Here is a 16367-nt window from a genome sequence, read left to right on the forward strand (position 1 = left end):
TTTGCCTTACAGAAACTTTGCAATTTTATGAAGTCCCATTTGTCAATTCTTGATCTTAGAGCATATGCCATTGGAGTTCTGTTCAGGAACTTTTGCCCTGTGCCCAAGTATTCGAGGCTCTTCCCCACCTTCTCTTCTATTAGTTTCAGTGTATCTGGTTTTATGTGGAGGTCCTTTATCCACTTAGACTTGAGCTTTGTACAAGGGGATAAGAATGGATCAATTTTCATTCTTCTACATGTTGTCCTCCAATTGAACCAGCACCATTTGTTGAAAATGCTGTCCTTTTTCCACTGGACAGTTTTAGCTCCTTTGTCAAAGATCAAGTGACCATAGGAGTGTGGGTTCATTTCTGGATCTTCAATTCTATTCCATTGATCATCCTGCCTGTCTCTGTACCAATACCAGGTAGTTATTATCACTATTGCTCTGTAGTACAGCTTGAGGTCAGGGATGGTGATTCCTCCTGAAGAAGTTCTTTTATTGTTGAGAATAGTTTTCGCTATCCTGGGTTTTTTGTTATTCCATATGAATTTGAGAATTTCCTTTTCTAACTCTGTGAAGAATTGAGTTGGGATTTTAATGGGGATTGCATTGAATCTGTAGATTGCTTTTGGCAAGATGGCCATTTTTATTATATTAATCCTGCCAATCCATGAGCATGGGAGATCTTTCCATCTTCTGAGATCTTCTTCAATTTCTTTCTTCAGAGACTTGAAGTTCTTGTCATACAGGTCTTTCACTTGCTTGGTTAGATTCACACCAAGGTATTTTATATTATTTGCAACTATTGTGAAAGGTGTCATTTCCCTAATTTCTTTTTCAGTCTGTTTATCTTTCATGTAGAGGAAGGCTACTGATTTGTTTGAGTTGATTTTATAACCAGCCACTTTGCTGAAGTTGTTTATCAGGTTTAGGAGTTCTCTGGTGGAAGTTTGGGGGTCACTTAAGTATACTATCATATCATCTGCAAATAGCGATATTTTGACTTCTTCCTTTCCTATTTGTATCCCTTTGACTTCTTTTTTGTTGTCTAATTGCTCTGGCTAGGACTTCCAGTACTATATTGAATAGGTAGGGGGAGAGTGGGCAACCTTGTCTAGTCCCTGATCTTAGTGGGATTGCTTCAAGTTTCTCTCCATTTAGCTTGATGTTGGCTACTGGTTTGCTGTAAATTGCTTTTACTATGTTTAGGTAGGGGCCTTGAATTCCTGATCTTTCCAAGACTTTTATCATGAAGGGATGTTGAATTTTGTCAAATGCTTTCTCAGCATCTAGTGAGATGATCATGTGGTTCTTTTCTTTAAGTTTGTTTATATAGTGGATTACATTGATGGATTTCCGAATATTGAACCATCCCTGCATTCCTGGGATAAAACCTACTTGATCATGATGGATGATTGTTTTGATGTGTTCTTGGATTTGGTTTGCTAGAATTTTATTGAGTATTTTTGCATCGATGTTCATAAGGGAGATTGGTCTGAAATTCTCTTTTTTTGTCAGGTCCTTGTGGGGTTTGGGTATGAGTGTAATTGTAGCTTCATAGAACGAATTGGGTAGTGTTCCTTCTGTCTCTATTTTGTGGAATAGTTTGAAGAGAATTGGTATTAGGTCTTCCTTGAAGGTCTGATAAAATTCAGCACTAAAACCATCTGGTCCTGGGCTTTTTTTAGTGGGGAGGCTTTTGATGACTGCTGCTATTTCCTGAGGGGTTATGGGACTATTTAGATGGTTTATCTGCTCCTGGTTTAACTTCGGTACCTGGTATCTGTCTAGGAAATTGTCCATTTCATCCAGGTTTTCCAGTTTTGTTGAGTATAGGCCTTTGTAGTAGGATCTGATGATTTTTTGAATTTCTTCAGTTTCTGTTGTTATGTCTCCCTTTTCAGTTCTGATTTTATTAATTTGGATACTGTCTCTGTGCCCTCTGGTTAATCTGGCTAAGGGTTTATCTATCTTGTTGATTTTCTCAAAGAACCAGCTTCTGGTTTTATTGATATTTTGTATTGTTCTTTCTGTTTCTATTTGGTTGATTTCAGCCCTGAGTTTGATTATTTCCTGCCTTCTACTCCTCCTGGGTGTATTTGCTTCTTTTTGTTCTAGAGCTTTTAGTTGTGCAGTCAAGTTGTTAGTGTGTGCTCTTTCCAGTTTCTTTTTGTAGGCACTTAGAGCTATGAGTTTTCCTCTTATCACTGCCTTCATGGAGTCCCACAAGTTTTGGTATGATGTGTCCTCATTTTCATTGAATTCTAAAAAGTCTTTTATTTCTTTCTTTATTTCTTCCTTGACCAAGTCATCATTGAGTAGAGAGTTGTTCAGTTTCCATGTGCACGTGGGTTTTCCTTTGGTTTTGTCATTATTAAAGACCAGTCTTAGTCCGTGATGATCTGATAAGATGCAAGGGATTATTTCAATCTTTTTGTATCTGTAGAGGCCTGCTTTGTGACCAATTATATGGTCTATTTTGGAGAAGGTACCATGAGGTGCTGAGAAAAAGGTATATTCTTTTGTTTTAGGATGAAATGTTCTATAGCTGTCTGTTAAGTCCATTTGGTTCATAACTTCTGTTAATGTCAAAGTGTCTCGGTTTAGTTTCTGTTTCCATGATCTGTCCATTGCTGACAGTGGGGTGTTGAAATCCCCCACTATTATTGTGTGAGGTGTAATGTGTGTTTTGAGCTTTAGTAAAGTTTCTTTTATGTATGTAGGTGCCCTTGCATTTGGAGCATAGATGTTCAGAATTGAGAGTTCACCTTGGTAGATTTTTCGTTTGATGAGTATGAAGTGTCCTTCCTTATCTTTTTTGATTAATTTTGGATGAAAATCAATTTTATTTGATATTAGAATGGCTACTCCAGCTTGTTTCTTGGGACCATTGGCTTGGAAAATTGTTTTCCACCCTTTTATTCTGAGGTAGTGTCTGTCTTTGTCACTGAGGTTCGTTTCTTGTATGCAGCAAAATTCTGGGTCTTGTTTGTGTATCCAGTCTGCTAGTCTGCGTCTTTTTATTGGGGAATTGAGACCATTGATGTTAAAAGATATTAAGGAAAAATGATTGTGGCTTCCTGTTATTTTTGTTATTAGATGTAAAGTTTTGTTTGTATAGTTATCTTCTTTTGGGGTTGTTGGAAGATTACTTCCTTGCTTTTTCTAGGTTGTAGTTTCCCTCCTTGTGCTGGCATTTTCCATCAATTATCCTTTGAAGTGCTGGGTTTGTGAGAAGATACTCTGCAAATTTGGTTTTGTCATGGAATATCTTGGTTTCACCATCTATAGTGATTGAGAGTTTTGCTGGGTATAGTAATCTGGGCTGGCAATTGTGTTCTCTTAGTGTCTGTATGATGTCAGTCCAGGCTCTTCTGGCTTTTATAGTCTCTGGTGAGAAGTCTGGTGTAATTCTTATAGGTCTGCCTTTATATGTTACTTGACCTTTTTCCCTTACTGCTTTTAGTATTTTTTCCTTGTTTTGTGCATCTGATGTTTTGATTATTATGTGACAGGAGGTATTTCTTTTCTGGTCTAGTCTATTTGGTGTTCTGTAGGCTTCTTGTATGTTTATGGGCATCTTGTTCTTTATGTTAGGGAAGTTTTCCTCAATAATTTTGTTGAAGATATTTACTGGCCCTTTAAGTTGGGAATCTTCATTCTCATCTATCTCATATTATCCTTAGGTTTGGTCTTCTCATTGTGTCCTGGATTTCCTGGATGTTTTGAGTTAGGAGTTTTTTGCATTTTGCATTTTCTTTGACAACTGTGTCAATATTTCCACCGTATCTTCTGCATTTGAGATTCTCTCTTCTATCTCTTGTATTCGGTTGGTGATGCTTGCGTCTGTGACTCCTGATCTCTTTCTTATGTTTTCTATCTCCATGGTTGTCTCCCTTTGAACTTTCTTTATTGTTTCTATTTCCATTTTCAGATCCTGAATGTTTTTGTTTAATTCCTTCTTTGTGTTTTCTTGCATTTCTTTAAGGGATTTCTGTGATTCGTCTTGAAGGGCTTCTATCTGTTTACTTGTACTCTCCTGTATTTCTTTAAGGGAGTTACTTAATTCCTTCTTATAATCCTCTATCATCATCATGAGAAGTGATTTTAATTCTGAATCCTGCTTTTCAGGTGTGATGGGGTGTTCAGGGCTTGCTGTATTGGGAGAACTGGGCACTGATGATGCCAAGAAACTTTGGTTTCTGTTGCTTATGTTCTTGCGCTTGCCTTTCGCCATCTGGTTAACTCTAGTGTTACCTGCCCTCACTGTGTAACACTGGAGTCTGTATTTCCAGTTATGTTGCTTATTGCAGAGCTCTTCGGAGTCCAGATGTCTCTGTGGTCTTATGCTCCTAATCTCCTGGGTGGAAGAACTCCTGGGACTCAGGCCACCTCTTGGATCTGGAAATCCTTCTGCTCTGAGTGCAGTGGCTCCTCGATGACTGAGGATTCAGTTTCTCCACAGGACAGGAGCAGACCAACTCTGTGTCTGCTCCAGCCCAAAGTACCAGGCAGGGGCGGAAGGGCTCTATTTGGTATTCTATGCTTCTTATATCTCTGTTTAGACATCAACTTTAGGTTAGAAGAATTTTCTACTATAATTTTGTGATAAACGTTTTCTGGACCTTTAAGCTGGAATTCTTCTCCTTCCTGTATTCCTATTATTCTTAGGTTTGATCTTTTCATAGTGTTACAGGTTTCTTGGATGTTTTGTTTTAGGAGCTTTTTGGATTTAACATTTTCTTTGACCGATGTATCCATTTCTTCTGTCATATCTTCAATACATGAGATTCTCTCTTCTATCTCTTATATTCTGTTCATGAAACTTGCCTCTGTAGTGTTCCTACATTTTTCATTTCTAGCATTCTTTCAGTTTGTGTTTTCTTTTTTATTATATTTTCATATTCTGGTCTTAAACAGTTTTATTCATATCATCACATTGTTTATGTTTTCTTGCATTTCTGTAAGGGATTTTATTCATTACCTCTTTAAGAACCTCCATCATCTTTATATAGTTAGTTTTAAGTTCTATTTCATGTGCTTCAGCTATGTAGGGATATTAAGTCATGCTGTGGTAGGATAACTGGGTTCTAGTGGAGATATGTTGTCCTACTTGTTATTGTGTTTTTATGCTGGTGTCTAGGCATCTGGAATTGATTTGATTATAAGCCTAGGTGCTGTTTCTGAATTTGTCTTTCTGAGTGTCATGCCTAAGTGATCCTGGTAGGAAATTTTCTATGGGTATGATAGTTGTGACCAGTGTGGGTACCAGGTAAAATGTGTTTTGGTGTATTGGGGGCTGACACATAGAAATTAGGGGTAGGCTAGAGGTGTAAGGGGATCCATAGGAGGAAGGAGAAGAAAATGTTCAAAGATAGTGCTTATTTTGTCTACTTGGAATGGGAATGGGGTGGGGTGGGGGATGGGCAGTGAAGAGGGGTCACCCCAGAGGGTGTGCTGTAGTGCTGGGAATGAGACTGAGGGTTAGAGAAGGGAAGATACCTGCTTGGAGTTTGTGACTGGGAGAAAGCAACAAATGGAGAGAGGGGAGATCTGTGGGATCCACAGAGGATGCAGGAAGAAGAGGAAAGAAAGAAAGCTTTAGCAGGCATTCATTTACAGAGCTGAGGGTGAGGCTGGGATCCTGGATCTGTGGAACAGATGAAGAAGAGTGGACCTGCAAGAATCCTTTTTCTTTTCTTTTTCTTTCTTTTTTTTTTCCTGGCTTGTGGTAGGTTAGTGAGGGGTACGTGCTGAAGTTAGGGGCTAGAGTACAGTGCTGAGTTGGGCCAGGGAAGTTAGAAGGGAAAGATCTGTTAGAATCCATAGGATTGGAAGCAGGGGCAGGCAGAGCTGCTGTGGGTGTTTGGCTGCAGAGCTGGGCGTGAGATTGGGGCATTGGATTTGGAGGGGGAGAGGGAGTGATGAAGGTTGGCTTACCTGTTTCCCTGCCCCTACTCAGCTCTCAGCATTCCCAGTGATTGCCTACTGCTGTTGGAGGCTAAGAATGGGATGATTGGGAGAAGGAAGGTTTGGTGAGAAGATCTTTGTGATTCAGTGATTCGTTGGGGATGGGGTCAGAGAGGAAAGGGAGACCTCAGCTGGTTTTCTGCTACAGAGCTGGGGATGAGACTGAGGGATTGGATCTTGGGAGGGAAGAAGTATGGGTCCAACTGTCAGCCTACTTGACTGGAACAGCCCTTAAGTGAATCAGATGTCTTTCCTTGAACCAGGGGTTCCCAGACCACCTTTGTAGACTTAATTATTCCCTAAACTTGGAGGGTTACTTAACACTAGACAATGAAGTTTATTTTAAGATGTACTACCTTTTAATTTGTAGGTGGTGGTGAAGGAATAGTTAGCATTTCAGAGTTGCATGAAATCAAGATACAATGTAAGAAATATTATATCCTTTTACGTTGAACTTAGATATGGTTTTGTTCTTTGGCCTATATAGTCTAGAGTATAGCCATATCAGTTGTATTTAAGAGTCAGAAAGGACTAATGTTTCATTAGTTTTTTATATAAAGAGAAGACAAGTTTGTGTTATCAGTTGTAGGTCTGAAGAAAAACAGTTTAAGTAGTCACGTAAAACACGTATTCATAACTATTTGGGATTGGATGTGTTTTACACACTATAAAAGCATATGAATTTTCATCAGTCTTATGCCTTGGTGAAGCGTTCTTCAGTGGTACTTGTTGTTTTCTGTGCTAAGCCCACCCACCAACCTGTTCTTTTGGGTACTTGTGTAACTTATACATTAAAACAGTAATTGAATGGGTCCTTAGTAAATGTAATGCTGTACCTGCTTGCTAGCTTCCATTTTCCTGTAAAGTAAGTCAGCACTCACTGTCACAAGCCTGAGTGTTGTCAGTCTGTCTCAAGCAGATTGACTATGCTTACCACAGCAGTCAACAGGTATTTTCTGCAAAGCTGAGGCTGACGTCAAGTGTTCTTGGGAAACTTCTCTTGAGGCTTGCCAGCTGCTTCTTGAGATTCATTCAGTCTACCACTTTGCTGTATTGTGTTAGCCACCCCAAAGGGAACTTCTCGCCATACCATGAGCCCTCCTTGTTAGCTTTACACTCAGGCACACTCAGTCTGATTTGCTTCTGGACTGGTCTCTCTGTCCATGCCTCCATGCCTTCTGGTTTTAACTGCTTTTATTTATTTATTTATTTATTTATTTATTTATTTTTTGTATTAGAACTTCTTTTTGATTAAGCAGTTTACTTATGTGTCTAATTCTATATATGCTCATTGCCCTATTTCTGACTACTTAGACTTCCAAAATGATATTTTTAATTAAACAGAATATGACTGTTAAATGTAACGGCCGTTTCTTTTGTAACGGCCGTCAGGTTTTGCTACTTTGTAAAGGCCGGCCGGTTCTGCTGCTCCGGTCGTCAGGTCAGGGTCTAGCAAGAGAGAAAGTGGGGACGGAGGAAGGGGAAAAAAGGGGCGAGAGACGCAAAAGATAGATACAAGCCAGAGTTCGGTGGAGTCTCTTCAAGTCTTCTTTATTCTCCTCTCTTCTTACTATATTCTCACTCCTTCAGTCTCCTGACACCTCTCACTTTCTCTCTCCTTCCTCTACTTCCTATTTCCTACTACCTCCTACTACTTACTACCTCCTACTTTCTACCTCTACCTCCTCGACTCCTCTACTCCTCTACTTCTCTATAGAAGGGAAATCCTGGGTATTTATACCCTTTACCACGTGACTTGCCCTCGTGGACAATCTCAACTGAAGCCACTACGTCACGTGCCTTGTAGCCATGGATACCAGGAGCACCTGGCAGCTGGGGGCACTAAACAGTGTAACAAGATGTTTATCAGAGTGCGCTCAGCTATTGTAGGCTGTTGAAACAAGTCTCTTGTCAGGGTATATGGCTCGAGATGGCTGTAAAGATGATAGCCACTTTCGGCTAAGAGTCGGCTCCCAACAGTTAAATACTTCCCATGTTAGTTAGAAGCTTTGTTACCATGACAAACTACCTGACATGATTTAAATACAAAAGTGCTTTAAAGATTTACAGTGTTAAAAGTATCCATCCATGTTTCTGACAGTGTGCTGAGGCAGGAGAGCACTTATCATTTCGAAAAGAAGATAGAAAGGCAGATGAGAAAGGGATACGAACAAATTGTACCTTTTAAAGACGCACTTAAGCAACTTCCTTCCTCTCATCAGTGCCTACCCACCTTTTAGTTCCTACTACGTCCCAGAAATGCTATCAAATTGTGGCCCCATCAGTGGATTGTCCACTAAGTTTGAGCCTTCCTTATCCAGACTCAATTATAGCATTTCTCAATTAGATCAGCTTCCAGGGGACGAGTCCTTTTGAGGGAATGTTTCATATTCAACCGAGTACTCCTGTGTCTGAAAGGGTCTTGGTGATCTAAAATTTGGATTCTCTCTCTCTCTCTCTCTCTCTCTCTCTCTCTCTCTCTCTCTCTCTCTCTCCCTCCCTCCCTCCCTCCCTCCCTCCCTCCCTCCCTCCCTTCTTCCCTCTCTCCCTCTTTCTCTCTCTCTGTCTCATATTTATGCTTGTCATTTAGCCCAGAATTTCCTTTGTGAAATTTCAATTTCCATCTTAGGTTTCCCCATTTCTGTAAAACTTTCATATCCAGTTTTTCAGTTTCTATAGTACTTCCTTATACAGTGCAAGTTTGTGCCCAAATGTTATCTTATTTGGCTGCCACATGCTGCACTTACTGTGCACTCTACACTATTCTAAATGATATTGCTCTGAGTGCTGGAGGCGTAACTGTCAATAAAAACAGGGTCTTGTGCTACGTCCCTGATCCCAGCTAGCAAGATAACAGCTGTATATTAGAGAATTTTTTGAAGTTTTGTTTGTTTTGAAATATGTTACCTATAGCCTAGGCAGGATACCAACTTTTTGTAGCCAAGCCTAGCCTCAAATTTGCAATCTTCTGCTTCAGTTTCCTGAGATTATAGGCATGTGTCACCATAACCAGCAGGACAGCATAATTTTGCTTTTTGGATTTATTTCTATGGTGATATAATTTGATTTATAGTGCTTTGTTATTGTTTGAAATTATTAAATTATCACTGTGTGACAAACACAGACATAAATAGTTCCTATCACTAAAATAAGATATGCTGCTGCCCTGTTTTCTACTTGAATTTCAGGTCCTCTTCTCACATTTGAGCCATTGGTTTAGTGTTGCTGGGCTCTTTCACATTCCTTCTTGGTCTCCAGAAGAATTTTTCTTAACTACTCACCATATCTCATGGTATTATCGCCTTAAGTTTCAATTTGAAATCTGATAGTCTCACCTCTTGCTAGCTGGTTATGGCCTCCCATCTTTGCCATACAGCAAGTAGCACTTTTTTTTTTTTTTTTTGGTTTTTCGAGACAGGGTTTCTCTGTGTAGCCCTGGCTGTCCTGGAACTCACTCTCTAGAGCAGGATGGCCTCAAACTCAGAAATCTGCCTACCTCTGCCTCCCAAGTGCTGGAGTTAAAGGTGTGCGCGCCACCACTGACCTGCACAGATAGCACTTTTGATTACTGTCTCTTGAATACTGCCTCTTGAATTGACCTAACAAAGTGACCTGTCATAATTTTGTTCTCAATTTCTCTCCCCTTCTGTTGTAAAATGCCCACCTTCTCATCACTTTTGAATAGAATATGTATCTCTCATCCTAAGGTATGTGCTAACTGCTCATTAAGGGTCAAGACCACACATTTCCTTGCTTCTAGTGTTCTAATCAGCATGCAATGGCTTATTCCAGAGTACATGTTAATTAAGTGAACTCAATAGACTTTAGTGGAAGAATCATTAAATTTAAAATTAGATGCCTGGGTTCAACACATCTGTAACCAAGTAGTTGTATGATTTAGGTCATCTAAATTTTCCTTTGTTTGTCTAGAGAAGGCTTGTTAAGTGCCTAAAGTGTGAATTCTTAAATTTTATATTACTATAGGTTGAAATGATAAGTTTTCTGTTCTTTTGGAGTAGAATGATTTTCAGACGTTTAAGAAATCTGCCTCTACATATCCTGCTTTCAGCCACTAAACATTTTAAACTGTTTAGAAACAACAAAAAACTGTGAAGGTCGATGGTAATGACCTTTCTCCTTTTTGTTCCCTAACTTTCTTAGGAGATGATAATTGAAACCATTTGGGGTGATGTGAGTCCCAAGTTTACATGCAAATATGCCTTCTAGTAGTAAACAGTGTGCATTTCCTTTCAATTTGTTTGCCAGCAGGAGAGCTACTTTAATGAAACATAGCTGTGTCAACTTCACTTAAGGTGATGTAATTTTCAAAGTTTGAAATTTAAAATTGCAGCTTGTTTGTATTTTTCTATTGAAGTTTTGTTTCTAGTGTTGACAAACAAAAGAAACTATTGGAATTTAGTATTTTTGATTTCTTGGAGAATTACTTAATTTTTGTTGGTAGGATTTTTTTTAATCTGCTCAGAAACTATTACTGATGTAATAGTTCATCACACTTCATGCCCTTAGATTAGTAGTCTGGTTAGTGACTTAGAAAGGTTTACTGCAATTCTCTATGGGCTTCACAACCCTCTTGCCTTCCTAAACTGTTTCATAAGTTAATTTTCCCAGTTCCATTTGTCAAGGGAGTTTGAACAGAGGCAGTGAATCCAGATAGAAACTGTTTGCCCAAGTTATTATTTTAAGACCCCCAATAAATCATTAAGACTACATGGTGGCATGTTTGAGATACAACTGTGACAGTTTTGAAGCTTTAGTGCATCCATTTGAAAGTTTTGTGTTGTGAAATGTGCTCAACTCCATGGTTAAATTTCTTTACAAGTATCCCCTGTTAAAGAAATAAAAACATCAGAACATTGAAAAGACTTGAAAATGTTCAAATCTGATAATAATACTACAGTTGCTAATGCTGTAGAACTTGGTCTAAGTTACTACTAGTGAAATAGTAAATTAATGCAACAATTTGCCAAAAATTACAATTTTGACAGTGTACCTCTTCTGTATGTGTGTAAAAAGAAGAAACAATGGTGAAATGTTTTTCACATAATTTTAAAAGGATCTCTTTCTGTAGATCCCTGCTTTCTGGGAAAAGTAGTGTTTCCATTTGTATCATGTATGTAGTCATCTAACCAGGACACCTTCTAGGAAGAATTTACTGATTTCCTTTAGAAAGCTGAAAGATTCCTGTTATGTAATCATGTGTTTAGCATAGCATGTGGATGAGGTTTGGAAAGCTATTTTCAGCTTCATTTCAGAAGAGGAAAGTGACATAGTAAATTGAACAGATGAGAGTTTCACTTTTTGCATTGAATAATTTGTACATGAACTAAAATCCCGAGAATATACCAGCTCTGCCTTTCTCGAGGTGAGTCTCCTTGATTCTCTCTTTGGCTTCATATTTGATCAGTCTTTCAATTCTTCAGCATTATCTCTAGAATGCTTTTTTTTTTCCCTCCAGGTACTAAAAATATAACATCATTGTTTTGGAGCCTGGATCATTAAATCTGTTTCTCTGATTTTTGTTGGATTATTTGTACATTTTTAACATCTTTTTTGCATCTCTAACAGTAGAGCTGTTGATGGTAGTATCTCACTACATCTCTAACAGTAGAGCTGTTAACAGTAGTATCTATCTCACTACAGTTTGTGATTTGAAGGAAGTGACATCTTTCTCTAGTTTATCACCTTCTATCATATAAATGTTTAGATCAGTCCTCCTGCAGTTGTATTTTATAGCAATGACTTTTACTAAATGTGACTAAAATATGGTTTTATTACTGAGGACAGAAATGAGCATACTGTTAAATTGCCAGTGTGTCTGTGAGCGGCTGTGTTGCTGACCTTGAGACTCTGGGCTGCTGTTACTATCTTCAAGGCCAGGCTGAGTGAGGCTCACTTTATCTACAGTACTTTGCTAACTCAAAACTACTTTGCCATTTAAGTCGATAATTTTGAAGAAACCAACCAGGACACTGTTGAAGAGTTTTTTTGTGATTACATTCAGGATATAGAAATTGCAGAACTTGTGTTACAAACTACAGGTGAAACAGTGGAGAATGTAAAGTGTAGTAATGTAACAATGGATGCAAAATGAAATGAAAGATGCCCTATTTGTAAGCTGGTTGCCTGAGTTTACAGCATTAAAACATGTGCGAATAGAGTTGAAACAGATTTGATACACCTTTTAAAAAGCAGTTCTGTTTAAGAAGCGCCTCTCAACGTCCTTGAAGAATTCTGTCTTGTAATGGTAATAATCACTTAGACTCTTACTCAGTTCAGTAAAGTAGATTGAATTATTGTCTCTATGGAAACAAAGGTCCAGTGTTTAGTTGGTGTGCTGGAGCCACACTGCCAAGTAGATCCAGGAGTTGATGAGGAATCCAGTTCTATCCTGACACTTCTGTCAATGGTCTTTACTCTTTCACTTTGGGCAGTCAGTCACAGACAAGAACTGGTTTTAGCTGCTTTTTGTTAGTTTTGTTTTGTTTTTATCTGTTTCTTTAGAGATGTGATAGTTCAACTTGGTGTCTTACTCTGAATCACACTTCCTACCTCAGCGTCCTTTGTTATTTCACCACCAGGGCTGGCTTTGCACATACTACTCTTTATGTATTTTGAGACAGTCTCACTGAGTAGCCTCTTGCCTCTGGCTCCTGAGTGCTAGGATTGAAGGTATATGATGCTATGCCCAGCCTGATGGTTTTAAAGTTTAGTGTTTTCATTCCTAAATGAATTAGAGAATGATGAAGAAATTAATACTTTCACCATCTCATACCCTTAGTTTATTTTCTTTTTCATGAAAATAGAATCCCCCTCGCATGATATATCCTGATTACAGTTTCTCCTCCATCCACTCCTCACACTTCCTCCCCACCTCCCATCTAGTCCAGATCTACTCCCTTTCTATTTTTAATTGGAAAATAAATAGGCTTCTAAGTAAACAATAAAATGAAGTGAAATAAAATAAAATATAAGATATAAGAAAAACTAACACATTGGAATAGGATATGACACACAGAAGAAAAAATGCCCAGGGAAAGTTACGAGAAACAGTAAACACTGCTCATTGATATCTCTCAACATTAGAGGTTTCATTTCCTCAGTAAAAATACATAGACTAAGAGAATGAACACAAAACAGAGTCATCTTTCTACCTCATCCAAGAAACTGACCTTAACATCAAGAATAGACCCTGTCTCAGGTTAAAGGGATAAAAAAGACCTTCCAAGCAAGTGGATCTAAGAAGCAAGCTGGTGTAGCTGATTTAATTTCTGACAAAATAAACTTCAAACCAAAACCAAGTCAGTACTGCATACATATCAAAGGAAAAATCCACCAAGAACAACACATTTAAATTCTTAGTATCTATGCACCAAACACAAGGATATTCAAGCTAGTAAAAGAAAAACTACTTAGCTTGAATCATATATTGACCCTCACACACTACTAGTGGGAGATTTTATTACCCCACTCTTGCCAGTATAGACAGGGCATCCAAACAAGCACTAGACAGAAATGCTAGAGCTAACTGATGCTAAAACCCAAACAAACCTAACATATTTAAAACATTTCACTGAAACAAAAACAATAGTCTTCTTAGCACCTCATAGAACTTCCATCAAAATTGACAGATACCCTTAATTTATAGAGTATTCTTGGGAGTAAATTTTGAATGGTTGGTCTGTTTTCCATGTGTTCACATGCATGTGATACTTGGGTAATTTGAAAATAATTATGGAAGTGATACCGCATATTGTAGTTTAAATGAGGAATGTGTTCTTGAATACCTAAATGCTACAAGAACAAGATATTTTAATGTTAAAGCCAGTTTTCTTAAAAACATAATTTTCAAAATGTGTAGTTTTCCAGCAGGGTCCTCAAACATTAATAATTTATTGTTAAATTTATTTGTTTCTCTTTTTACACAGGGTGTGATAGGTATACAGCTGGTTGTTACCATGGTGATGGCTAGTGTCATGCAGAAGATTATACCTCACTATTCTCTTGCTCGATGGCTACTCTGTAATGGCAGGTAAGGAAGGGATAGGCTGATTGCAATGGGCACATTTTTTGATTGTTTTGAGACTAGTTTTCATGTAGCCCAGGCTGACCTAGAATTCCCTATGTAGTTAAGGTACTTTCAGTTCCCTGTCTTTATCTTTCTGCCTTACAAGTGCTAGGATTGTGAACATACAGCACCTCACCTGGATAATACCTGGCACCTGGAGTCTCCAGCTTATAAGGCTGAGAAGCTTCCTCCAAGTGCTAATGTGAATCTGATTCTAAAATAACAGTAGTGAATGTTAGGAGGAAACCTTGCTTTCTCTTGACATGGTGGTTTAACTGTATAGCACAAAGGCAAGAGATAAGATTCAGTTCCCAATCCTGTTCTTCCTTTTCATTCTGTCTACTCTCTGGCCACTGAAAATAGGAAGTATTTCTAGTTACCTATAAATGCTGGTCAGCAAGAGGATGAAGTTAGAAGCAAGTGCTTAAATGTTAGAAAGAAATTAGAATGAATACCATGCTTTTGATGATTTAACTTAAAAATTAGTATAAGAACCAGATGTTCTTTGTTTTATTGCAGATAATTTTAATCTCCTTGATTCAGTGAGGAGGGAGTGGAATTATGTTGTATTATTTATCCATTGTGCTGTAAACGTAATGCCATTTATCTCCACTGTGTCTAAAAAAAGACCTGGGTTGACATGCTATGACTTGCATAATATGATAAAATCAGAAAAAAAGAAGTTTGGTGATAAAATTATAGAAATCTATACACAGAAATGCAAACTGTGAACAATCCTGGGAAGGTACGAAATGTCAGTGATAAATCCTACTTCAGTAGCTGATCAAATGCTGATCACTGGTTTTGTTTAGACCTTTGAAGTTTGCACACAAATGAGTGGCTCTCTTACTAATAATTTTTTGTACAACAAGACAAATAACCCTTTAATTTGGAAGGCTAGTCTCTTTTCAGAATTTAAGTTTTCTTCACCTTTATTTTCTATTTTACTCGTGTTTGCTATGGTTTGTACTTTTTCTTTGTGATAGTCAAATATAGGAAGATATTCAAACTTTAAAGTTTTCAGTACAGTATATTTGCATGTGTGCTGATTTATCTATTGAAATAAACTGTTTAAATGTATTTTAAATGGATAAAGAGTGATGGACATTTTTGATAAAATTGTTATTGTGACTGGAATTTTATGTAGGTTTAATATACCTTCTATAATCTTGTAACTTAATTTGCATTCTACAGATTATAAAATAATTAAATATCAGCTGGGAAAATTATCATTAGTTCTAAGTAAGTGACGTAGAAATAAACAAATAAAACCTTAAAATATATAAAATAAACTTGTTAATATTAAAGTAATATGTTACAAGCTTTTCAATTGAACCCAGGATACATACTGTATATGCTAAGAAGTAAGGGTTCTCACTGAGCTGCATCCTGTCTAAGTTTCATCTTTTATAAGATGTGTCATAAGACTATGTAAAGAATTTGAATGGAATTCAGTCTTTAAAATGAAACATGAAGTTGATTTTTTTCTTGTGACTGTAACTTGTTCTTGTAAATAATGTACTGATTAGGGCTACCTTTAATGCTAAATGAAGTTCTGTTAAAAGCCGTATGTTCAAGTAAGGTTACTTTTCTGTTATTATTTTGTGTTCTCACTGTTTTGTCTTATGTTTGAATGTTACCTACCTTCTTAAAGTTTTATGCTGACATTTGGAGTCAACAAAAGCCAACTCTCAGCACTGTTAACCAACTCAGTAGAATAAGGTCATTGATTTATAGCATTTAGGATAAATTACTCTTTTGTCAACTTTCAGTGATATAAAATTATACTGTATTTAAAATTGATACTATCTTAGTAGCTTATATACTATTGATCATAAATGATAGTTTTTATTTGAAGCCATTGGAGCAATTGAAAACTATTATATTATGCCTTGGGAATTACTCTGTTTGATAGAACTGTTTACTAAGACCATTTACACGAATGAGTACATGTGTAGATACCACAGTATTAATCAACAGTATGTTAAAGAATTTGGATATAAGTTTTTAACTTTTTCTTTTAGTTTTTGTAGGTATCATCTTATTACTCATCTATTTCATGATAATATAAATAAATTAAATTTTCTTAAAGGATAGTACTTGGGTTTATGTTAACTTAACTCCTTGTGTCTCTTTGACCTGGAATCTCTGCAGTGCGGAGATTAAAGCGGCACCTCATTAAGTATATTGACTTGATAGAGGAGCTGGTTTTCTAAAGGAGTCAGGACCTTCAAAGACTAAGCACCCGTACCCAACAAAGTAAGCAAGGTTTTAAAACTAAAAAGCCTTCTAACATAAAAAGTTTGTTATTTTTCTAGTTTTCACT

The 16367-nt window shown here is 37.4% G+C and overlaps 1 protein-coding gene across 2 annotated transcripts in view; it reads left to right on the forward strand.

Moving 5' to 3' along the window:
* The window catches only part of Tmem161b (transmembrane protein 161B), an 82245-nt gene that overhangs the window by 28307 nt on the left and 37571 nt on the right, over nucleotides 1-16367 (forward strand). For both annotated transcript variants that reach the window (XM_028760135.1, XM_028760134.1), the window contains exon 2: nucleotides 13902-14005. Coding sequence is in view for 1 of the 2 variants with exons in the window: in XM_028760134.1 (XP_028615967.1) it covers nucleotides 13902-14005 (104 nt within the window). In the remaining variant the exon portion in view is untranslated. The remainder of the gene's footprint in view (nucleotides 1-13901; nucleotides 14006-16367) is intronic.

This window comes from Grammomys surdaster, unplaced genomic scaffold, assembly GCF_004785775.1.
Source record: "Grammomys surdaster isolate TR1022 unplaced genomic scaffold, NIH_TR_1.0 126391, whole genome shotgun sequence".
Taxonomy (NCBI): Eukaryota; Metazoa; Chordata; class Mammalia; order Rodentia; family Muridae; genus Grammomys; species Grammomys surdaster.